The sequence below is a fragment of the Dunckerocampus dactyliophorus genome, chromosome 17, assembly GCF_027744805.1.
Source record: "Dunckerocampus dactyliophorus isolate RoL2022-P2 chromosome 17, RoL_Ddac_1.1, whole genome shotgun sequence".
Lineage (NCBI taxonomy): Eukaryota > Metazoa > Chordata > Actinopteri > Syngnathiformes > Syngnathidae > Dunckerocampus > Dunckerocampus dactyliophorus.
Genome location: NC_072835.1, coordinates 23321555 through 23346636, shown reverse-complemented (window position 1 = coordinate 23346636; position 25082 = coordinate 23321555). Strand labels below are relative to the sequence as shown.

The window sequence follows — 25082 nt, the reverse complement described above, 5'->3', positions numbered from 1 at the left end:
GATCCAGAGTGTGAAAAAGAAATAGGGGACCTTTGGAATTTTGATCATAGGAAAACCAGAAATGAAAGAAATGAGCATGCAACAAACACCATTACTGTATGGACTGTATAGCCAAGACACGGTGGAATCTGGAGTGTCTTCAAAAGCTACGGAGCTCGATCCGGAAGAAAACTGCCATTACGGAAAATGCCATTTTCTACTGATAACTACCGAACTAATACTGATATCATTATGAATCCAAATGCCAATGGTATCATTCATGGTCAAGGAATCTAAATATGTAGATCAAATAAATGTAGGACTAATTTTTATGCTGTAAATCACAATATGGGGGGGTACTATGGGGCTGGGCGGAGGTCTGTGCTCTCAGAGTCCTTTTCTAGTTGAGCGGTGTCTTATGGCCCATTTTTTACTGGACACCTCTTCGTTCAATATTTTGGTGTCTAGAAAAGATAAGAAAGGATGCATGAATCACTCTTACGTTTGACGAGTAAAAAGTCCCTGAATTCATGGTGATCGGTAAACACGGGCTGCGACGGTAGAGGGGGTCCAAACAGCGGCACGCTCTCTTCTGAGAATATCTTCAACCTGAGACCAGAGACTTTCATCAACAAAACCCCCCCCCGCACAATCTCACCTTTTTAAAGGGGGCGCATGTGACGGCCTGGCTTACCTGTAGCTGTCATTCTGGCTGTTATATCGAACTAATGCAAAAATATCTGCAGGCGCGAGTGAAGGAAACGCGGCTGAAGAGGAGCTCAGAAGGAGAACCGCTCAAATGCCAAGGATACGGGTGAAGTGCGATCGGATCATGGAGGGTTTGAAGGACGACGATACTTCATCGCCCTCCTGGAATACTATGGTGACAATGTCGTTTCCGATATGCCTCTTTCGCTCCACCTGCCGGGGGGGGAGAGGCTTGGTCAAGTGTTTCATTTTTAGAGCAGGACCGGAATCCGATGCCGGTCACACAGATGAAACCAAAGCGGACGCACACCTGCTGTTTGTTCTCTTTAGAATAGGGCAACATGGTGGACACGTGGAACATGAGCTCGTGGCCCTGATACACCGTGTAGATGGACTTGATCCCTGTAGTGTCATCTGGAAGAAGAAGCGACGAGGAGTGATCATCACAAGGGCGAGTTAATGCTACACCGATACGGCACACTAAAGCAGTACTTACTCTTGGTGTCGAGGCCTCCCCGGTAGCCCGCCCATCCCTGCAGCGTGATGGTGTCACCCAGCAGATTGAGAAACTTGTCAAAGCTGTCGCTGCCCATTTCTGCAACCACAAACAACTTTACGTGCAGAAAATGCAGACAACGGCAAGGGACTTTTATTTTATTTGGATTTGTAGTTTACCGTTACTAAACATCTCATCGTCTGTGAGCTGTCCGTCTTTGGCGTACAGTACACCAAATTTAAAGTTGACAGAGCCCTGTTGGAATGAAATGATAACCTTTTAGCGTTACAGAGGATGGTCACGCACAGCCGTGCCTCGTTTATCGCGGGTAATTGGTTCCAGGCCTGCCTGCCGCAAGTGAATTCCAGCGAAGTAGCATTCAATGTTAATCAATGGAATATTTTCAGCAATCGTTTCAACAGACTGAGCAGTGTGCCGCTCGCTTACGTGTTGCACACTTCACTCAGGCGGAAGGAAAAAGTAGTTCCCAAACATTCAATCATTTAGACAAAAGTCTCACTAGTTTAGTTACTTTCAAACGGTGTTCTTGTTAATGATATACTTCACCTCAAAAGTAACAAAGGTGTTGATATTTTCATTCGAGAATCAATTTTAAAGCATGAGCATCTGGTATCGGAAGTATCTGTTTTTCAGTATCGATGCGCACATCGCTACGTGCCTGACGACCAGGCTAAAGGCTAGACCGTGACTCCCACCTATCGCTGGTTATCGTTGCTATGTCTGCTGTGTTTCAAGCATTTATCTCGTTATCTCGTTATCATTTCAAGGTGACAATACAACTGTGGAGCTACAACACGCATATGAAATTTACTTTGTAATTAAAAAAACATACGAGGCAGATCCCATGTGGCGAAATGCACACACAAAGCAGCGGCGTCTCATACCTCTTGTTCCTCCAGCACCAGCAGATCCTGAAGGAGACGAGGACACAAAAGGTGATCAGTTAACAAAGATGGCCTGATGGCCCGAGGACGTGCCGTACAGTAAACGCCAGCCCTGCCCGGCCCGGCTCAGGACTGGCACAGACACGGCGCTGCATATGATTCCGAGGGCGCTCACCTTCTGAATGTCAGGGTTGAGGATCTCCCTGGGGCCTCTCTCAAACCTGTCCATGTTCATTGCGCTGGCAGGACACAGACAAGGATGTAATTGCATTAAAGGACAGGGAGAGAGAGAGAAGGAAGGCAGATGACGGCCTAAAGCTGCGCGCTGAAAAATGCAAACTGACACAGCGGAGGATTTTCTTTACCATTTGTAACACACCCCCACCTGTGATAGGTACAGGTACGCTCCAGCCCAAAGGAAAAATAATACGTCCATGCAACTGATACGGTCTACATTTTAGTTGCATGAAACGCACTTCTTGTTACACTTGCATGACAGTTAAGCATGTTGAATGTGCACCTTTAAGCACACTTAAAGGAGTCCTGTCCTGCTCATTTCCAAATGATACTAGATCATCTCAGAAGATCTCAGGGGGGCACTACAGTAAGTTTCTTTGAAAGTCTTGGTCCAAACACTTGGTTATGATCGGCAAAGGGCTCATACAGAGAGGAGCAGGGGCCAATGAAGGAGGTCTTTAGCTCCTTGGAAAACACAAAATCTTCCAATTGCTGCCTTACTCCAGTTTAGATACACAGTTCTTAGATTCTAAAAAAACATTTTGGAGAAAAAGCAACAAACTGCTGAATACTGAATAGATGTTGCATGGACCTCCGCAAGCTGTGACTTGAGAAATAGCTTGTGAAAATATCGTGAAGTTCTATTTCCTGTGAGGAAAAAGTCTTTCCTTACCTCAGGATGGACTTGACCGATAGTGTTTTGGTGGGGCTGTAGGGGAGGCTGATCTTCAAGGTCCCCTGTGCACACAACAACAACAACAACAACAACAATCATTTGTTTAAATAATTGCAACCTGGTCAAAAACAAGACAACACAACCAGGTGGCCGAGGTCTCTAAGTAGATGCAGGCCAAATTTAGATGTCCCCCATCTTAGACTCAAAAGCTGAGTCATCGCACGCACACCTACGTGCATGATGATGACTCAGCACCAAATCTATGTTGATTGTCTTTTTTTAAAATACACTGGACAGAATAACGCCATGACAGCAGCTTGTGGAAGACGCCCCAAGGAGCGCGACACGGCAGCCATCGACTGAACACACCGTTTTTCTCCACAGGATGGCTCGATACTGCGGCACCCGCTGGTTGTTCTGGTCTGACAGCACCACTGACAGGTAGAAGGGGTTCTTCTCCGCATCCGTGCCCACGTAGTTCTGATGGACTGAAGCGGGAGCAGAGAGAAAGTGAATGCATGGATACGGTTTCTGACAATTTAGGAAAACACGGAGTGCACGGCGCACTGCTTAAGCTGTTATCCCTGTCCATTTCATAGGAGATCCTTTCACATGTTCAAAACTTTCGCTTGCCAACACACGAGTCTCCCTCACTGCCTTGCGAGTCGTAACGGAGATGAATCTTAAAGGGGAACTGAACTTTTTTTTGGAATTTTAAGCATCATCCACAAATAAAAAAACACACGTCCCTTTTTCTGTGCGTGTGAAAGACTGCTAGCACGAGGCTGCTCATAATGACCGCAATGGGATTCTCCCGTTTCGCCTATAAAGCCCTCTAAAAAAAAAAAACCTGCAAAAACCTCCGGCAACGCTCCATTTACATGCCGGGACCTGCATATTAACAAGCTACGGCACCATTCTTATTGTAGAAGCTAACACAGAGAAACTAGTTTTCTGGCATGCTGGCACGGTGAGATCAACTGAATCCCATTCCGTGCATTATTAGCTGCCTCGTTTTTCACTGTCTATTCTAGAACGCACAGAAAAGGCAAAGAAGTGTGTTCTTGTCTCTCGACATTTGAGGCAAAATTCCTAAAAGGGGTGGTTTTGCTTTAAATAGTAGCGTAGCAGTGCTAGTGACACGACGACGTGTTGCCAATGTATTCATCCACCTGCTAGGAACTAGTTGTTGTCCAGTATTACTAATTCATGGCGGTGTATGTGTAACCACGCAACAGTGAAACGGTGGTGTGTATGCGCTCCTCCTTGACCCTTCATCCTCACACCTCTCGGGTTAACGAGGCAACATGAACAGAAGTCCAAATTGAACACCGGACCCCTCCCTGTGATGATTCTCCTTGTTCGTCTACATAACTCTCCCCCTTCTCCGCAAGCCAAAGACGTAATTGCTCTGCTGTCATTGGCTGCCTCAGCCGATGGCAAAGGCTTGCTAATGTGTCGTGCTGCAGAGTGTAGTCAGCTTTGCTCAGGCTGTGAGACGCAGATGGCTCAGCTGCAGTCCAAACAGAAGCCAGCCAAGTTTCCGCCACGGTTTGCTCGCCCCTGGCTGGCACGAGGGACTCTGTTTGCTGCTGCCTGACTTTTCCCTCCCGATTACGTGCAGACGTCTCTGGATTGAAGAGTTTAAACAGAGCGACACTGACCTTTTCCCAGAAAGTATTTAAAGAACCATCTGGTGTGGTACTCGGGATTCTCCAGATGGACATCGGTTCTCCTCCAGGTTCCAGGAGTGTAGTCCAAAGTCTGCTTATTACACACCCAAAACAAACACACTTTGACTATTTTTTTAAGTCTGTGTTGATAACTTCCAGTTTGATATGAATATTTTTCCACTACGCAGTACCGGCTGGACTCGGCTACACTGGCATCGGTGTGCGCTTTTCAACTCCAGACTAATAATCTCAGGGCAGGCAGAGGCTGATGCTGAGGCTGTGTTTCAGTTCATGCGCTTCTGTACTCACACTCAGCACTTTGAGCGCATTGAGCAAAGTGTGTTCACGCTAGAGGTACGGCAAAATGCAGTGAAAATCCACCCCTCAATCACCGCCATCTTTGGCGGAGTGGCGGAAGAGAGAAAAGAAAAGAGGAGAAGAGGAGAACGTAGATGAATATTGCAACCGTCATTTCCCATAAGTGTGCAACGACAGCAGCACACTGTTCAAATGTGCGCTCCCAGGAACTACTGTAAGTACAGTCTGTGTGTAAATAGTACACATACTCAAGTGGAAGTACTGACGTGCATGAACTGGAACACAGCCTAAGGCCAAGGCAGCAGGCTGGGAGGCAGGCGGTGCTTCTCAATTATTTTCTCTCATGCTCCCCCCCGGATTTGAAATATTATTGAGAAACCGATAATATCTATTTATTTAAGTGTACTGTACAGACTGAACTCCAAACTGCAAAAAAAACACAGAGCTGTGACGCAGACGAGCAGATTCAAAAGTCAAATTGCATGTTGAGTACAATAAATTAGTACATGTTGGCAGTCCACTGACCCCACCCCACTATTTGAGAAGCACTGGGCTACGGCAACAGGTTAGAAGGCAACAGCCTCAGGATATAAGTCTAAGTCTAAGTCTAAGTCTGAGTCTCAGTATGAGTCTAAGGCTAAGTCTATGTCTAAGGCTAAGTCTAAGTTTAAGTCTAAGGCTAAGGCAGAAGGCTAAGTCTATGTCTAAGTTTAAGGCTAAGTTTAAGTCTAAGTCTAAGGCAGAAGGCTAAGTCTATGTCTAAGTTTAAGGCTAAGTTTAAGTCTAAGTTTAAGGCTAAGTCTATGTCTAAGGCTAAGTCTAAGTTTAAGTCTAAGTCTAAGGCAGAAGGCTAAGTCTATGTCTAAGTTTAAGGCTAAGTTTAAGTCTAAGTTTAAGGCTAAGTCTAAGGCTAAATCTATGTCTAAAACTAAGTCTAAGTTTAAGTCTAAGGCTAAGTCTAAGGCTAAGTCTAAGGCTAAGTTTAAGTCTAAGTCTAAGGCTAAGTTTAAGGCTAAGTCTAAGGCTAAGTCTATGTCTAAGGCTAAGTCTAAGTTTAAGTCTAAGGCAGAAGGCTAAGTCTATGTCTAAGTTTAAGGCTAAGTTTAAGTCTAAGTTTAAGGCTAAGTCTAAGGCTAAATCTATGTCTAAGTCTAAGTTTAAGTCTAAGGCTAAGTTTAAGTCTAAGGCTAAGTCTAAGTTTAAGGCTAAGTTTAAGTCTAAGTCTAAGTCTAAGGCTAAGTCTAAGGCTAAGTCTAAGTTTAAGTCTAAGGCTAAGTCTAAGTTTAAGGCTAAGTTTAAGGCTAAGTTTAAGTCTAAGTGTAAGTCTAAGGCTAAGTCTAAGTGTAAGGCAGAAGGCTAAGGCAGAAGGCAAACGACTAAGGCAAGCAGCCAAGGATAAGGCAACAGGCTAAGAATGCAAAGACAAATGGCTAAGCCTTGGCAATCGGAACCCTGACCCTCTACCGACTACCCTGACTACTAGAAATAGTGCTTCCTAGGACCAAGTAGTACCTGCTTTTGCCAGTGGAAAAGTGTGCCCAGCCAAGTAGGTACCATGGAGTGGAAAAGGGGGCACGAGAGTGAATGGTTGTATATTAGAATGCATGATATGCTGCTTGTACCTCATCTGTGGAGCCATTCTCCACCCTGAAGCGTCCTGCCCTCTGAATGGCGCCATCTGCATCGCTGGATATCAGCTGTGGAGGTGGGCAACACGCTTCACGTTAAGACAAGCTGACACAACCATAGACAGTTAGAATGGGGAGGATCACAAACACTGGAGGAAGCAGAGGAGGAAAATAACACACATCAGCCCCCCGCCCCCCTCTTCAAGCCGACACAATTATGGCGTATGTTTGGTCACCAGGCAACCGACGGCCGAGGCGCTCCCCCTCGCTAACCTCTCCCTGCTTTCTCACCATCTTTGCCTGTCAGCCCCCTCCCTGCCAGAGGTCACTGTGAAGAAGTGCTCAGGGGGGAGTGAATAAAGGCGACGTGTCACACGTATGATGGAAGAAGGTGCAACAGATGGTCGTGTTCCAAGTGGCAAGGCGGCACGGGAGTGTCAGGCAAGTCCTTGAGTGGAAGCTGCTTGACATGCATCAGGGTGTCTTCTGGGGAGGGGCCAACAGCCCTTCCTTCCACCAAACATGAAATTAAACCTTTGCGGAGCTTTCCGTGACAATCTTGACAGACAGATGTAAGCATCACTGCACTGCTTCCTCCATCTTTTGGGGTTTGACAGCATCCTATCTCACCTGCCAATCAAAATCAAGGGAGAGGGGTTTATTGAAAAAGGGGCAAACCCTGAAAGTAAAGCCCCGGTTTTAAAAAATAATAAAAATGACCGAGACCAAGAGTGGGAGGGCGAATTCGACCTGGCAATTTTGCACCTCGGCAGGTAGCATAAGAGGTGGGACAATGCCTGTGTGAAAGGGTTCTGCAGTACAGGAATACTTCTGTCCATAAACTCACTGACCCAAATCCATCACTGTCCTTTGGCACTTTCCAGAAATGATAATCACAATATTTATTTCTCCTTTTTAATGGTGAATTGCAACCACCTGACGGAGCATCAACGCCCCATAAAGCATCTTTTCCCCTACTTTTCAATTGTCCAGTAATGAAACTACTGATAGACTATCCAACTACAGTAGATTTGCACGCAAAACAAATAAAAAAAAACACCAACAGCAGCCATTATTTCAAGTTAGTCCCTCCCCTTCCGCTACGTCCAGCACTGCACACTCACCTTTTTGAGTGCAACATCCTGACGGCATTTTGCGCTCCTGCACATGGCCACACTCATGCACTCAAAAGACAGGAAATGTCGGTGCGGAAGCGCGCCAATTCAGCCACAGCATGTGTCCCACTTTTCGGCCCCGACCTCTTCGGTCGCATCTCACGATACGACTGTGAAATGCCGTGTTGCTGTGTGAAGAGCAGCTGTAGCAATACTGTAGATCGCTACAACAGTAATTGAGACACCTGTAAAAATGTCTATTTTTGAGACACTTCTCGCTCCTCCCCCTCCAAACCCTCCTGCTCGCTCCTCTGATTTGGGATTATGGCTAGTCACCACTGATGAATGATAATGTCAGATGGTCGATGAACAGACAAGTTTCACGTTTCAGTCTCACAGCAATGGTGTGTTCGCTTGAAGAAAAAACATTATCATTAAAAATGGTGTTGTTTTTTTTTGTGGTACATGTGTGCCGTACATTTGACCTGCGTTGTCACATATTTATGAATCATGACCTACTCAGGGTGAATGTTTTCTGTGGGAAAACCACCCATTTTGAGAAAATTGAGAAAAAAAAACATTTTTGACAAGAAACCAGAGAATTTGCGGTGCCGTGAGTGCTGAATCGCGAATATGCAGGGACCCACTGTATCCCACTGGACGCATGTGATGATGTGTGATGCGTCCATTTTGTGGAAAAGAGGCCTAACACTTTCTTTGATGACATCTTTCCGCCTTTTTGGGAAGGAGGCTGAGCATCACACATGTTTGGATACCTGCTTGAAGATCTTTCGTCAGGATTTGAATCGAATTTGGACTATTTACAACAGGGGTGTCCAAAGTGTGGTAGGGGGGCCATTTGAGGCCCGCGGCTCATTCTAAAAATACAATTTAACAAAAAAACTAAACAAAAACAACAGCAAAAATAGACAAATCTGCAGTAATTTTAGAAGAATAAGCTGAAAACATTGCGTGAAAAAAGTTGTAATCTAACGAGAAAAATGTATTTTATAAGAATAATGTCAGAATATTATGAGGAAGAAAATAACTTCATTTTAGTAGTAAAAAGTTGAAATATCAAAGAAATACACTGTTTTTTAAAGAGTCACGACCAAAACAATGAATACAGTTGTAATTCTGAGAAAATTAGGTTGGGGAAAAGTTACAACATTACAAAAATAAAGCCAAACTATTATGGGAACAAAGTCACACCTACAGGCGGTGCCCCGATAATAAGCCAATGAGATGAGAGCGTAGGCGGTGCCCTGATAATAAGCCAATGAGAGCGTGAAGCCAGAAGGCGTCACCAAGTGCACTCTGTTAGTCTCTCCGTCGCTTGCACGGACTTGACGCTTTACGTTATATGGAATTCCTTACGTAATACGATGCGAAAAATTGACATAAATTCTTTACGTTCAGTGGAATTTACGTAAAAAGAGGTTTACGTTATGCGAGGTACTACTGTATTTTAATTTTCCAATATTTGGAAAATAAAAAACCCCCAGCAAAAACGGGAAATAGGAGCAAAGTTGACACTAAAAATATGGTTTTTCACCTACATCACAAAGGGGGTTACATTTTTTTCCAAAACATCAAAGTGGCCCTTGCATTTTTCAAGCGGTGGAAAAAGTTTGGACACCCCTGATTTAGAAGCTTTTTTTTTATTTTTTATTTTTTTAACTCCAGGTGGAAAAACAAAGCCAAGGCCTGATGCTGCCATCACCAAGTGTTGGGTGACTTTTGTTTCAAACTTGGCCTGACGCCATGCACTGCACCCTTTACTGTTTCCATAGACGCCACCCCCCCAGCCTAATGCAGCAACAAGCTTCATTGTACACAATGACTGACACGGTCTTGTCAATGGAGGCAGGCAGGTGGCAGGCTGCATCTAATAAGGAAGGCGCTGCCTCCTCATCCTTTCATATGCATATTCATTAATAGGCGACAGGAAACAAAGACTGGTGCGCTGCTTCCCGCGCACGCCTGAGTCTGCACCTCCAGTCAGCTATGCTATTCCATTACAAACTGCAAAGTGCACGGGGAAGCCACATATATCCCCCACACCCCCACCCATCCACTCCCATCTCCCTCCATCGCTCTCGCCTCGTGCAACATTAAGCATCTAATCGCAGGATAATGGAGGGGAAGCCAGCGCGGCTCTGACTGGGCGATGCTTCCCTGTTAGATGTCACTGCCAGCAGAAAATAATGTACATTTTATGTCAGAGTGCTGTTGTCCCTTTTTCATATGAAAGACTGCTTGCTGCAGCTTCAGGGCTTCATTGGAGACGATACACACAGGAATAAAGATTCCACATTTGAATTATGCAAGACAAGAAAAAGCCTCACCACTCCCATGACTCCCTTGGGTCCAAGGAGGGGGGGCCTGGATGTGCCAAGGCAGAATAACCTTGTCTTGTGAAAAATCACCACGGTACTCCTGCAGTCCTGCAGGTGGCGGTAATGTGCAATACAAAGCGTCTTTTTGCCCCCAATGCAGGCAGATCGTAACGCTGAGAAGTGGCAATTAATCCCTCAAACCAGATAAACACCGAAATTGATTGACGTCTTCCTTGGCCTGTGCGCTTCCCAAACTTTTCAGCTCAAGGCTCTGCGGTCTACCGGCATCTCAAGCAGAAAGCGCACACTTTTGAGGACAAAAATGTACACATTCTGGACAGAGAAGACCGATGGTTTGAAAGAGGAGTGAGGGAAGCCATCTACTGTCTCTGAACAGAGGGGGAGGTCTGCGGCGCCACCTGTCTCCCACATACTGTACAATGCTGTCCTTTCATCCCTTCCAATTCAATCATTTAGCCTCTAGCAGATAAACAAGGCACAGTTTCAGGTGGGAACATCATTACCGCTGAATGGGATGCTAACGAAGGTGATACCACCCAAACAAAAATCGTTGACGGGCAGAGCGTTGTATCGTAATGATCGTCATTTGACACCACTGTCTGGACATGCCTCCTCATTTAAAGAAGAAATAGATTGGATCTTACAGCCTGAGAACCTCTCTACAATCCATCCATCCATTTTCTATAGCGCTTCTCCTCATTAGGGTCGGTGACAGAAAAAAAACAGCCATAATGGAATGCAGGAAGTGAATAATATGTACTGTACAAGATGTGGAATGGATGGGGGGTTGGATTAAATCAGCTTTGCTCCTTCCTACTCCTTTTGAACATGTGGAACTGTGAAAGGATGATTCATGACATGTATTTCATTGTAATCTTCATGTTCAAATAAACTAAACTATACCAAACCAAACCATAGATGGCTGCCTTTAGGGGCTGCATTTGTGCTCCCATTTGATGTCGTTGGCCTCTCTTACCTTCTGCTTGTGTGCTTGGCTGGGGTTAAGAAGGTGCTGTGCTTTTAAAGTGATAGTGGATCGCAGTGGGGCACTATCCTAAGTTTATTTTAACAAGACACTCCATAAATCTCAAGTGCAAATCGCATTGTTCTTCTCTTGGCTAAAAAAACTCCTCCCGTGACCACGCCTACTCTGTTGCAATTGGTCAGGCAAAAGCTCAGAAACACGCCCCCCTCAAGCGGTTACAGCTAATGGCTATCAGGCAGTGACATGTCTTCAAAGGAAGCAGGTCATAATGAAAAATTCAAAAACAAATAACGATAACATAACAAATACCAACTAATGCAGTATTTATGTCTTTTTATAAACCCCAAAGCCCAATCCCAAAGACGTCTTTTTGGCAGGAGAGGCAAAAAGGGGTGATGACACAACTGCACAGTAAAAGAAGCCATGAAAACGACCACAAGGTGGCAGAAGTGCATTTGATAAGACCTCGGCATGTAAAAACACACGCGACAGCAAGGAGGAAGTGAGAGAGCGTGCAAGAGTGTAGCATGCAGAAGGTTACGCACTGCAGGGACATTTTTATGCAAGCACACACACACACACATGTGCATGCACAGGTGGGCACACACAGTTTAGTTCCAAATGTGAAATTGTAAATGGTGTTACATTTGTAAATAAATTGTTATTTTGATGTAGAAGAAGGCTTTTTTGTGTTGTTTATGTTGGTATAGTTGTTTACATATGTGAGCTGTCACAAAAGCAAAAACATGTGTGTCAAAGTGAAAGTTATGCTTGAAATGTATCTTTTGACAAAAAGCTGCTTTTCTCCCTTTTTTAGTTAGGAACTCATATTTTCCTGAAACTTACCTATGTTCTACTGCTGATTACTAAAGAACGCAAAAAGGTAGAGACAAACTTTTTTTTCCTGATGAAAGACGGGAGTGTAATGTTTGTTTTGGTAGGTTCCATGTTTATATAACCATACAACACAATAATCTGTGCGCCTTGAAAGATCAGTCAAAATCGTTTAAAGTGGTTGTCTTTTGAAAAAAAAAGAAAGAAAAGAAAACACACCAACTTCATGATATGGCACGTCCACGTCATGTAAAATACGAGTACAACATTTGAAACATATACATAAGTGTGGAAAGTTGCAAATGTAGGCTGGGGCACCTTGAACAAAGCGGCGTGAAGGGACCAGACCAGAGACAAAGAGACGGGTGTCCAGATGATTAAAGTGAGGAACTGCCGGGAGCGCCTGATGACGGCAAAAAGCAGACTGATAAAAGAATAATGGCCGCCCACCCTCCTTGACCCACTTGCGTAGTAAACAGTCAACCATTTAAGGGCAGGACTTAACAATTTAGCGGCTGATTTCCCATGGGGCCTGGCGACAAAGCGTGACACACGCGGGAGAACGAGTGTGCGGACGGGCCCTGAATCGATACATTTGGTGACATCTGCTCGGTAATTGAGCTCATCGCCGGCCTGTCGATGCACGCTCACAGCCCTTCGGGTGGGAGGGGACGGACTGAGAATACGGGGATAAATGTTACGAGATGACCGACGGCGAGGCGGGTGTGAGATCATCAGAAGCGGCATGACTCACTTGCCCTCCATCAGTGACCACACGACGCCTTTGAGGCTAATAAAAGCATTCTCATGGAGGTGTGTTGCATGTGAATGATGGCACATGGGGCGTGTTTTCTTCACCGTGGCTGTGGTTTGTGTACGGGATTAGGCGGAAACTACATTCCCACTTTCGACAAACGTTTGTAGCGAGGTGGAGCCATGGACCGAGGATGATACCCGAGATGTAGCAATAGATTTTTTAGAGAACTGTGGAGACTTCAGATAGCACTGATATGGTCGTCCATCGCAATGTCGCCGTTCGATTATCGTTACCTCGCTATTTTGCAGTTTTTCAGAAATGAATGAATGAATAAATGATGTTTGGTGATGATGTTGAAATGCAGTCATATTAGTATTCAGTATACACTGGTCAGCAGTGATGTTGGATGGATGAGACATCTATCTATTATCCATTACACTACCCCACCTTGCACTCCATGGAGCCAGCCATGGATGCAGAGGTTCTCCTCCCATTCCGTGTGGAAGTGGTAAGTTTGTGGCTTCTTACGTTGGCCTTTTCCCCAACTCCGTTTGAAACCCTTTCTTCAGTTTAGAAGAAATAAAGTTGAGGCTAACAGGTCAGCTCTGTCTAGAGTCCCTGTAGCATAATAGTTGTGCAATCCGGTGTAAACGCTGAATAATAGGAGTGTCGTGGTGACCATAGGGGTGATATTATAACTACAGGGCTCTAATACTGTAATGTTAAAAAATGTATTTTTAAAGTCAGAAAAAGGATTTCCATGCTAAATATTTCATTTATTAACAGTGAATCCGGGTGGCCTAGTGGTTAGCATGTCAGCCAAGAGATTTGGAAAATCTGCGTTCGAATCTCCGTTGGGCAGCTCTGTGTGGAGATTGTCTGCATGTGCCCTGCGACCCCAGTGAGCATAAGCGGCATAGAAGATGGATGGATGGATAGAACATTGTATCCTATATCACGGAAATGTATTTATTGCAGTCGGGTCAGGAAACAATTAACCGCTGTCAACGAGGGACAACTGCACACCGTCACATGTTCATCACAGCCCCCTACAGGACTAGCGTGGAACTGCTGCACAAACCGTATTAGTTGTTGTGACTGCAGGGGCTAAAACCGCGGGGGCAGATGCTGCGACCAAGCCTGAGACCACAGAGCATCGCAGCAAGGCGCCGCGCATCGTCTGCCTTTACGAGATTAGTTATGTATCTCAGTAGGAGTTGGGGAGGTTGGGGTGGGGGGCAGACACCCATATTTGCTTCCTTGCTCTCATTAATTCAGCAATTTATGGAGGTAAATTTTGTTTTCTCCATTTTTATTTGGACGGTGGAGACCAGAGTAAATGGAAAGAACAAGACAGACAAATGAAGGAGGTTTCTAAGCGGTCGCATGTGGATTCCAATAAAACACAAGCACTAAATCGGAAAGAAGCCAGGAAATAAAAAAAATAATAAAAAGACTGACTGGCAGACATCTTATTGTGTCCAAACATACCCACTTTTCATCTGCTCTCCCACCATCCACATATTCCAAAATCTACTTTATATTTAATACTAGACACCCAACTCACAAGACGACACGATGCACGAGATCATCTCCACGAGACGAGATGAGATTTTCACATTTTAAGAAAAGCACAATGAAAAAAATAAGACTGGATAAATAAACGTTTTTATTTAACCGTGTCGCAAAACAATGCAGGTCCGTTTTGAAACGTTTATTATCCCACAGACGCTAAACAATATTGTCAACATCTTCTGAGACCAAATACCCCACTGTTGTGATAATAAAGAATAATAATAACATAATAATGCAATATGTCCTTTAATAGGTCATCTAACAGCTCCAGCTTGTAGTTGAACAATGCCAGCTCATTGTTTGTTTTATTCCTGCGATGAGCCACCTTCCACAGATGGCCCCCGCGCCACACTTTGGGCACCCATGCATGTTTTTCGCCAGGAAGGCAAGGCGTTGCCAGGCGACGGAGGAGTGTGTCCAAGCTCTGCCTTCTAGGCCCTGTCGCCGGTCTGGGGTTGGGTTGCGATGTGGAAGGGTTTATGTAGCGCTCCAAAAGACTTGCATAGCATGGCGGTACGAAGGTAGAGATCCACTCCCGTTCGCCTGCGCGGCGGTTACTTCACCTTTGTTGACCACTTGTATTTATTTAAATGCATGACAGAAGAAACACTTCCTGTCTTTCGTTTCCTTTTCATGCGCAGTCCGACTCACTTGTGGCTATATTGTCAACACGGATGTCGTCCACATATGAGATGCGTTATGAAGTCTCCTGAGTGCGGCTTGCATATGCCACTTGATTCATGGGCGGTAATTTGTTATGGTTGAACAGAGTGGAGGTAATGAGTGGCTGTGCATGACATGACCGGGAAAACGTATCAATTCCTTCAGTGATGTCAAAAGCAATTTCATTTGCGGAGTTTTAAAATGAAAACCAATTGATTTTTGCTTTCCGTCTCATCAGACTGTAAGAGTTTTCCCCGCAGTGTGGCCAACTTAAGTGGTTGCTTGCCCATCGTTTTTATTTTCCTTTTAGAAAAACATGACGGCAATTAACTCAGCTGTTCTGACTAACGTGCACCCTGATTTGCTGCTTTGTTGATGCTAGCGGGCATGTTTTGTTGTTAGCAATCTTCGCCGCAAGAGAACACTCACGGTTGTGTCGACATTTAAACATCGGCACCGCGTAGGAGCCAAACGAGAAGAGAGCGCACTGATACATGGTCGGGCGTGTGGTGCGGCCCGGCTCAGCAGGCGTTCTCGGGTGTCACACACACCGCACGCACACGCACATGCACACGCACATGCACACGCACATACATACACAGACCCACAAGTGGACCGGAGGATGGGATAAATCCAAAGTGACAGTCCAGGCAAAAGTCTCAGACTGGAGTGGGCAGACTTCTGCTCACCACGTGTTGTGTGACACCGACAAACACACACACAAACACACTTTGTATGAGCCCTATACACGACAGAGAGTGCCTCACAATCCAAGTTACAGTTTACCATAAACAAGCACATAATGGCAGCGATATACTGTAGAAAGAAATGGTGCATCATGTATAAATTGCTTATTTTCCAGAATGATAAGCATCACAATGGATACAAATATCTATCTAAATGTACATAAGCATATAAATTAATTATTATTGATTGTATATCAATCAACATAATGGAGGAGTTGTAGCATGGTTGTCTCTGTCGTCACAAAGACAGCAAACTCGACGGAATTAAAAGTGCCCCTGCTGGCTGCAGCCAAGTACTGCACTCCACTGTGCCTTAATTGCTTGAAAATGTGAGGGATAAACAACTGATTCTTAAAAATGACGTCATTTCTAGTGATTACACGACATGCCTAAAACAAAGTTTGATGCCAACTGTGCACCCTGAGCTCATAAAACCGTTGCTACTTTGTTGTAAATGACCTCAAGTCAAAAAGTGAAATAAATAAATAAACAAGTGCAGCTCAACAAATTTGAATATCTTTGAAAAGTTCATCCTTTTGTTTAATTCAAACGCGATACCTCACATTCTAGACATTGTGAAATATATCAAAAAAGCATTGTTTTAAAAATACTATACGTACAGATAATAAAAAAAATCAAAATTCAGTATCTCATAAATTCAATAAAAATTGTAAAATAAAATAAAATGTGAAAATTTGTAAAAATAAATAAATAAAAATAAAAAACATGGATATTGTTGAATAATACAGCTACAGTAGACGCCCCTACAACGTAAATAATCTGTTCCAAGAACCTTTATGTGAGAGGGATTTTATGTTATACGAAGCGTAAAATACATGTAAATAGCCTAATCCGTTCCAAGATCTTCCCAAAGTCACACCTTTGGGCCTTCAAAATATTCAAAGTCCACCAAATATGGTGGGAAAATATAAGAAAACAGCATAAACATAGTAGAGTAATATTCCAATATAAAATAAGGTAAATAAGGTATAATGTTCGATGGGGAACGGCCGTATAGTCTAGCAACATCACTTAACTTCATACCACCGTCATGCTTCTGGATCATTTCCTGCTTTGTTTCCATCGACAACTTTTCCCTTTTTTTCTTCTCACTTCCACTTGGTTTAGGGCCCATGACTCCGCTCATTTTAACACAAAGAAAAGTAAACAAATTAAGAAGAAATTTCAATGCGTGCAAACTAGTTTAAGGGCGACTACCACTGATCTAAAAAAAAGACTGGATCGAGCAACCTATTGTTTTCACGCGCCAAAATTTGAAGCCAGATTTTTTCGATCGCCGCCATCTTGGTGAGACCACCTTACGCGCCACAGCTTTGTGATTGTGCTGGTATACGAACGCAGAATTAGTGAAAAATCATCAAAAACATCAGGAGTGCCAGTGAAGGAAGCGAGGATGAGGAAACACAACTTAAAAAGCACTTCCCAAGAACCTTCCACTCGTAAGTACTTTTACTTGGCACCTTTTTTTGACCTGATATATGTGCCACTACTTGAACGGCTTTGCTTTGAAAAGTTCTCGAAATGTAACCAAAAGTTAAAGTATGAACTTTGATGGGTGGTTTTGCAAGAATTTTCTAGTTACACCTTCCTGTAACAACTAGGCCTTTTTTTGGTGCCTAGCCTAGCAATCAATGATAAAATTATTTCTATGCAGTTTTTTACAGTAGGCTTTGAGTATTTGCACTTATCTAATGTCTTTTTGTACCAAAAAACAGCTTTTTTAAAAGCTACCACAACTACCAAGTTACATTCATTCTGATACCACACATGATTCACGCAAAGGTAGAAGACATGTGACAAAATTTCTGCTTTCTTCCTGCCTTAACCTTATCCTGAGATAAAAAAAAATAATGGTTTACCGTAGGAAAATAATTAGACAAAGATAGACTTTAAATTCCGTACGTAAACAATGTTTGCAGGCTGCCACACAGCCAATTTTTCGTCCGTCTCGAAGCTAAAATACATCTTACTAGCTTGATAAATGACACAAAAGCGTATAAATCTGAGTAGTTATAACCTTTAGCAGTTGATTTTGGTGGCTATACGATCAATCGAAGTTTTACCAGTGCGTTGCCATACTGTTGTCTCACAGCAAAGTGGTCTCACCAAGATGGCCGCCGCAAATTTCCATTGGCTTCAAAAATAAAACAATAGAAGCTCGATCCAGTCTTTTTTTTAGATCAGTGGCCACTACAATGAGGAAAGGAGCTCACACACAAACTTGGACGCACTGGACAAGTCAGCCAATGAGATAAGAGTGTAGGCGGTGCCCCGATAATCAGCCAATGAGATGAGAGCGTAGGCGGTGCCCCGATAATCAGCCAATGAGATGAGAGCGTAGGCGGTGCCCCGATAATCAGCCAATGAGAGCGTGAAGCCAGAAGGCGTCACCAAGTGTACTCTGTTAGTCTCTCCGTCGCTTGCATGGACTTGATGCTTTACGTTATATGGAATTCCTTACGTAATACGATGCGAAAAATTGACATAAATTCTTTACGTTCAGTGGAATTTACGTAAAAGGAGGTTTACGTTATGCGAGGTACTACTGTACTTATTTTTATTGCAACTTTAAAAAAAATTCAAATTCAGTATCTCATAACTAAAATAAAAAAGTAAAATCAAATAAAATGTGAAAAAATGTACAAAATAAATATTTTTTTAAAAGCTGAATATTGTTGACTCTTCTAACTGCTTATTTGAATCGTGTCAGTACTTTCAGCTAATGCAAGAACTTCCTGAGCTCTTCGTCTGAACTGAACTCCTGAAATCAAATAACTTTTGCACCATATTATCATTTACTGAGCTGCACATGCATGTTTGCCATTTTTCAGTAAATCAGTCATGTCCTTGCAAGGTTAAGCATTATGCATTCGCCACGGGCAAATTTCGTACATATAAGTTTACATTTAAAAAAATTGCCCATTTTACAGCAGCCACTGTACTTTTTAAGAGGATTGCATCTGTTGACAACCACAGCATGCACGTACACACGGCATGGCGGCATATCCAGTGAGCTATTGTTAAAGCAGCACATCAAATGCCATGAAATGAGTGCAAGATGCCACTGAAGTCCTTTAAAGGCTGCAGTGTGTGCGCGCGAGTGTTCTCTCTGCTCTGTGACTGACGGCTACACTGTAAGGCTGTCAGTGACCTCATCCTGACTCTTACTCAGCACTCTGTGACTTGTGTACACACACACACACAAACACACACACACACACACGGAGAGACACAGTGAAGTGCCAGTCTGCTGGTGCTGATTGGCAGCATGTGGTTTCTCCTCAGCGCTAATCTGGTGCAGCCAAAGTCGTGATAGGCCTCCTGCAAGGAAGTGCGATTGCAGCGCGAACGCCCCTCCTTCAAACACACTAAAAGAACCCCCCTTCAAGTAGCAACAGTGACTCAACAGCTAAGCCATACAAAGAGCATCCAAACAAACAAGACAAAAACAGCGTGGAGGCTGACGAGGAGGAGGCAACAGCGGGAGCGATCATGTCGCTGGACCACACCCAGCGCATCATGACTCACCAGGCCAGCCTATGATGCCCGTCCTCCAGCCCAGCAGAGAGACAGTGAGAGGAAGGAAGGAGGGGTGGAGGCTAGAAAGACGACTCACCAGCTCCACAGAGCCGTAGTGCTTCCTGCTGAAGTCTCCACGCCTGCAGCCCAAGTCCTCCGAGGCCGAGCTGCAACACAAACACACGCTCCATGAATACAAACGCCAACAAACAAACACAAAAAGAGCTTTTTGCCTCATTAGTGGCGCATGACTGTGATGCTTTTTTAATGTGATTTAAATGAGCATGTGGCGAGCACTCGTTCGCTAGGCTGTTTATACGTACCGCTGCGTTCCAGACTGCCAGGAAGCAGCGACCATCCCACTCGGCGCTTCTGAGGTCTGACCTCAAAGTGCTCCAGTTGAAAGTAAACATAAAACACGGCTGCCGACCTCAATACGTCCATGCACTGGGAACTGGTGGGCATGCCCTTTTGCACCAAGTAACGTCACTCAGAAAAGACATACAGGTGGTCCTCGGGTTGTGTTTGAGTTCCGTCACTGTACTGTGATGTCTCTCACAATGAAATGACCTCCCAAGTCACTCACACGGCACACACAGCTGCAATGTTGAAAAGTCTTGTGATTTCTGACCCACTGCGAACGCGACATGAGTCCTGACTGAGTGTGGAGTCTGCTGATGCTGTTTTGGTGTAGTTTGGCCAACAGTTTATTATTTAAATGGATTTATTGAGACCTCAACGAAGAGCTACAAAAATATCTTATAAAGTGTTATGTTATAACATACAAAAACAAAGACCCATCTCAATAGACAAATTAGGTCAAAATAGGTCAAATCTCTTGCAAATTACTCACGAACAAATTGGCTCTAAGAGCACCACAGCGTGTGTTTAACCTCGCCCCCCCCGCTCGGCGTGGACACAGAGACCCCGCCACACATCTTGACCAATGACGATCACCTTCAACAGGAAAAAAGACGAGGAAAAAAATGAATCGGCTCCCAATTGGCTCCCAACGACGCGAACAGGCCGGGAGCAAGCCGGTGTAGTCTTGACACGACAACATAATCCAGTCTTTATTAGATATTTTTATGGGAGTCTCAGTTAATTGCGTTTTTGCAACTACAGTCGTCCCTCGCAACATCGCTTCCTCACCACTTCATGTTTTTGTCAGAAATGAATGAATTAACAAATGATGGCTCTGTCGTGGTAGACTACAGCCTATTGTTAGGCTAACATTGAAATACAAGTGATGTGTGGTATTCCGGCCACTAGGCGGCAGTAATCACACAAAACATTAAGACGTTAGCTTACATGACCTTACCTGCACCAAGTCAGCCATGGTACTGATAGAGCGAAAAAGGTTCTCCTCTCATTCCGTGCGGAAGTAGTACATTTTTTGGTTTCTGAAGTTTAGAAGAAATAAATTCAAGGCTAACCAGTTAGCTTGCTAGCCAGCAGTCGTTTGGAGTCCCTGCAGCATGAGAGTTGCGCAATGCGATGTAACTACAAAAATATTCCATTTATTAACATTGAATCACATATCACTGTAAACGAGGGATGACTGCATCAGCAGGGAGCTACGGGATACTCGAACCCGAGTGACTGCATCTATCTATTTTTGGTTGTGCAACACTGGAGAGGAAAAACAGCACCCACATTTATTTTCATGAATAAATGAAAGCGCTTCCACTGTACATCCAAACATAAAGGCTCAACATATGGATTGAAAAGAGTCCATGCAGGAGACTATTATTCCTGTATAGCTGCAGGTAGATGATGGTGTTCATTTTCTTGTATCCCCCCCACACTCCATTTCCACCACCCACCCGGCCCAGGTTTGTTCTCCAGGAGATGCAGGCGTTTATGTCTAATGTACGTGTGCGCTTCCAGGCTTTTAGAGTCCGTGTGCGCCTCAGCACTCCTTGGGTGCTGGCTTCCTCGGGTCGGACGGACAGCTCGTTCCCGAGTCGTTCTCCTTTTCCCGCTTTCACACTCCTCCTTCCCAAGTGACACCCAGGTCTTTCCTACCCTTCAGCCGTCCTCTTGAGGAGGAGGAAGAGGGGTAAGATGGTCGTAAAAAAGGGTTGGACCATGAAGTGATGAAGTGACACAGGACCACCTTTTAATGAAAAAGGTTTTTATGGTGCGCTTTGGTTTCAGTAGGAAAGTCTGGAAAAGTTCTGATGTATTTGTAACAGGACACAATCTCTATTGCTGATCCGAAAAACCTTTCATTTGCATTTTCCAAATCACTAGTTTGCTTCTTCGAGTGTAGGAAATAACAAAGCCTCTTCAAGGAACCCAATAGATTTTAGGGTGCGTTCACACTTGTAGCGCAGTACTCCGGCCCGGTCCGACAATTTCCAAAAGCTACATTACACTTGTATTATTGTCAGGGGACCTACTACTGCAATGCTCTCACTTTAGCATGTGCATGAGGTCGCAATACGGTACAATACGATACGTCAAGGAGGTTCCCGGAGATGTGCTGCAACCATCAACACCACCCCTGTGCCGAAAGGACCCAGGTATGTTGAACTAGTCAAACCTCCGTTTTCCAACGCCCCTGTTTTCATATGATTTGGCCTCTGTTTTCGAACAATGTTGCACACGGCAAATTACTACACTGCAGCCTTGGTTAGCGTCATTAACTGGTTCCAGAAGGTCTGACTGTATAACCAAAACGGACCCAGAAGGAATCATGTAAATCCAATGAATCTAGGAAGGCAAAAGTGTTAACACACAACACGTATTTTTAGTTTGACATGCAGACAACAATTGGAAACGCATGTAAACACACAGCAATGATGAATGAAAGGGATACATGAACATTTAAGGTTACTTTTACCGTCGCTGAAGACGTGGTTCTTCTCATGCGAGAGTCCCCAAAGACATGCGGCAGCGAGTCCAACCACCACCCACCACCTTCCTGTTTCCTAAATTCAACAGTGTTTCCCACCTAAATAACCCAAAATGGAGCCAAAGAAAGTTACAAGCGCCAGTATTTTGATAAAGAAGGTGAGAAACACTGTTGAATTAAAAAAAGAACTTGTGACAAAACAGGAAGATGGTATCCTTGTGGTGTCTCGCTGCCACATTGTGTCTTTGGGAACAGTCACGTCTTCAATAAAGGCAAAAGTTACCTGAAATGTTCATTTGTCCCTTTCTTTCGTCATTTATATTCATTTACAATTGTTTCTGCATGTCAAGTAGAACTATAAAACTATAAAAACGTGCTTTGTGTTTACATTTTTGAGAGTTTACAGTTGATGGCACCAACTTCCCATTTTGTTCGATAGCTAATCGGATGCTACCAAGGACAGACGTTTTCTGATGAAAAAAAGATTGAGAATACAGACGGAGTGTATTCATAACGTGCGCGGAGAATGACACAAGCTGAGGCAAAATTGTGGCGTACATTTTCAGTGTTAACCAAAAAGACCAAGGTTCCACTGTACTGTATCCTTCCACGGTTGTGCCACGGCCGCCGTCTGCATGGTTGTTGCTGTCGTCATGTTGTTAGTCAGACGGCCAACTCGTTGAAATCCTCCATTGGTCATTTATAATGATTTTACATTGTTTTCTATCCATCCATCCCTTTGCTATGCCACCTATCCTCACTAGGGTATGCTGGAGCCTATCCCAGCTGACTTCGGGCAAGAGACTGGTCGCCAGCCGATTGCAGGGCACATATGGACAAACAACCATTCACGCTCGCATTCACACCTGTGGACAGTTTAGCTAACATGCATGTTTTTGGAATGCGGGAGTACCCGGAGAAAACCCACGCACGCACGGGGAGAACATGCAAATTCGAACTCAGGTCTTCCTGACTGTGTGGCCAACATGCTAACCACTAGGCCACCGTGCAGCCAAATTGTTTTCTATTCTCTAAAAAAATGTATTTTCTGTTCAGAATTTTAGGTGTCTGGAACGGATTGATTGGATTTTCTTTCATCCCTAGGAGGAAAATTGCTTTGGTTTTCATACGTTTTGGTTTTTGTCTGACCTTTTGGAACCGAGGTACCATTGTACTGTATTTACGCTTCTGGTCTCGCTTGCTACCCATTGCCTGGTTTCGCTTGCTTTTGGTGACATTCTATGTGGTCTTTTGTTCTGTCGGTGCTCACACTTGCCTCACTAAGCTCAGCCTTAGACTTCATCCAGCCATTGATCCACAAGGAAAATTGCTTGGCAAGACCAGAGTCCGCTTGCAAGCCGACTAAAAACTCACCTCTCGGGCGGTCTCGGCCCCCCTGTTTGGTCCTGGACTGCGCTCACACTGGACCGTTTTCATTGGACCAAAACTGACAACTGCCAAGTGTCCTGCTTCAGACAACGAGTAACTATTGCAAGGAAATACGACTGCCGTTGACTGAAAGCTGCAAAAAAAGACTGCGACCTAACTCAAAGGCAAGACATTTAGTTCCACATTTGCTCTTGAAGCTGGTGCTTTGGAGTGGTTACCATTTTATCAACTTGGCTTTTGCTTTTTGTCCCTGAGCTGAGATGAGACGAGCATCAATATGGCGGATTCATGTGCGCACAAAAGCCTTCTGATGGTGAAAACACCAACAAAGAGATATTTTAATCGACGTTTAAACCGCAGCGGGAAGACTCCAATGCCCGTTTTGAGCCTTTCTGCCTTGGTGAGAAGTCAATCATTCACCAGGCAGGAGGTGACGAGCTGGTTCCTTTCAAACCAAACGCGAGAGTCACACTTAATCATTCTAAGTTTAACCGCCTGCGACGTACAGTCACAGCTTGTGGTGTCCCTCAAGTCCGGCAGGTGTCAGCCAAGCGCGTTTCAAACTGTTGCCAACTGCCAAGGAAAACGGGAAGATGACGACGAGACAGCAATGCAAACAACAAAAACATCATTGTCGTATGAACGTATTCAATCATTTCTACTTGTTTTTGCTGTAAATGTTCCCTTAATGGTTTTGTCCCACGTCCTAGAACATTTGTGATTGTCGTAGGACAGATCAGTAACAATCCTGCGTCCCTTACGCCCAATGTCTGATTAACAAGACTCCAAATACCACCGCATTTACTCTAAAAGTGTGTTGGGCTTCAAACAGGCTGAATTCCCTCCGAGTGAGGAAAAGAGCAGGCTCTTGTTGCTTTACTTTTGTCACTGGTGCAGACCCTGAAGGCACCCCCACAGCAGCGTATGGTACAGAAACACACCTTAATAGCGCCGCTTAAGAGACCAGCAAGACAATATAAGGTGATTTAGCACACTTTCTCTATTGCTTGCGTGCAGAATGATGAAATGAGCATGTCCTGGATGTCTGCAGGCCTAACATGCAAAATTGACCAAAATTAGGATGCGCCATTGTCACGAACTGACTTCAGGGGGAAAGTAGGGTATCCCAATTGTGTTGTCACTTTTAAAACCCCTTGATGGGCGTGATGTCAATAAATAAACGAAATGTGTGCGGTATATATTAATGCACAGCTGCCACACAAACAGCCGTATGGTGACAATAAGCTGTGGTCCGACAGCATCTGCGTCATGCAGACCAAAACCAGCTTCTTCTTCTTTTTGAATCCCCTCGCTGTGGCAATTGCCAAATCAATAGAATCATCAATTCCATCCTGCTGCAGCTTCATTTCCCACCAACTCGCCACAGCCACACTGTACATCTAATTCACACTTTGCTTTAATGACACCACATTATTAGTGCATGCGCCACAAGTGTCGACGAATAAAAACACTTGACTTCAGTAGCAACAACAACAACAAAAGCTGACAAAACTTCATCCAGCTTGAAAGCTGCATGGCACAGGTGATTAGCAGATTGAATTAACTTGAATGACTGTAAGGAACACCCCGGGGGACATTAGCGCGTCTAACTGCAGCAGGGAGGGGGGGCATGCAACA

The 25082-nt window shown here is 44.3% G+C and overlaps 1 protein-coding gene across 16 annotated transcripts in view; it reads right to left on the bottom strand.

The window, feature by feature from the left end:
- The window catches only part of garnl3 (GTPase activating Rap/RanGAP domain like 3), a 61580-nt gene that overhangs the window by 21189 nt on the left and 15309 nt on the right, over positions 1 to 25082 (bottom strand). For 12 of the 16 annotated variants that reach the window (XR_008566618.1, XR_008566615.1, XR_008566616.1 and 9 more), the window contains exons 2-14: positions 19293 to 19362; positions 6615 to 6689; positions 4666 to 4768; positions 3371 to 3489; positions 2999 to 3063; positions 2264 to 2327; positions 2089 to 2115; positions 1363 to 1438; positions 1184 to 1282; positions 998 to 1101; positions 792 to 900; positions 674 to 719; positions 482 to 588 (exon numbers count right to left, since the gene is read on the bottom strand). Coding sequence is in view for 12 of the 16 variants with exons in the window: in XM_054758209.1 (XP_054614184.1) it covers positions 482 to 588; positions 674 to 719; positions 792 to 900; positions 998 to 1101; positions 1184 to 1282; positions 1363 to 1438; positions 2089 to 2115; positions 2264 to 2327; positions 2999 to 3063; positions 3371 to 3489; positions 4666 to 4768; positions 6615 to 6689; positions 19293 to 19362 (1064 nt within the window). In the remaining 4 variants the exon portion in view is untranslated. Of the gene's footprint in view, positions 1 to 481; positions 589 to 673; positions 720 to 791; positions 901 to 997; positions 1102 to 1183; positions 1283 to 1362; positions 1439 to 2088; positions 2116 to 2263; positions 2328 to 2998; positions 3064 to 3370; positions 3490 to 4665; positions 4769 to 6614; positions 6690 to 19292; positions 19363 to 19518; positions 22608 to 25082 lie in introns of those variants that run through there. The other 4 variants (XM_054758216.1, XM_054758210.1, XM_054758208.1 and 1 more) reach the window with 2 other exon arrangements.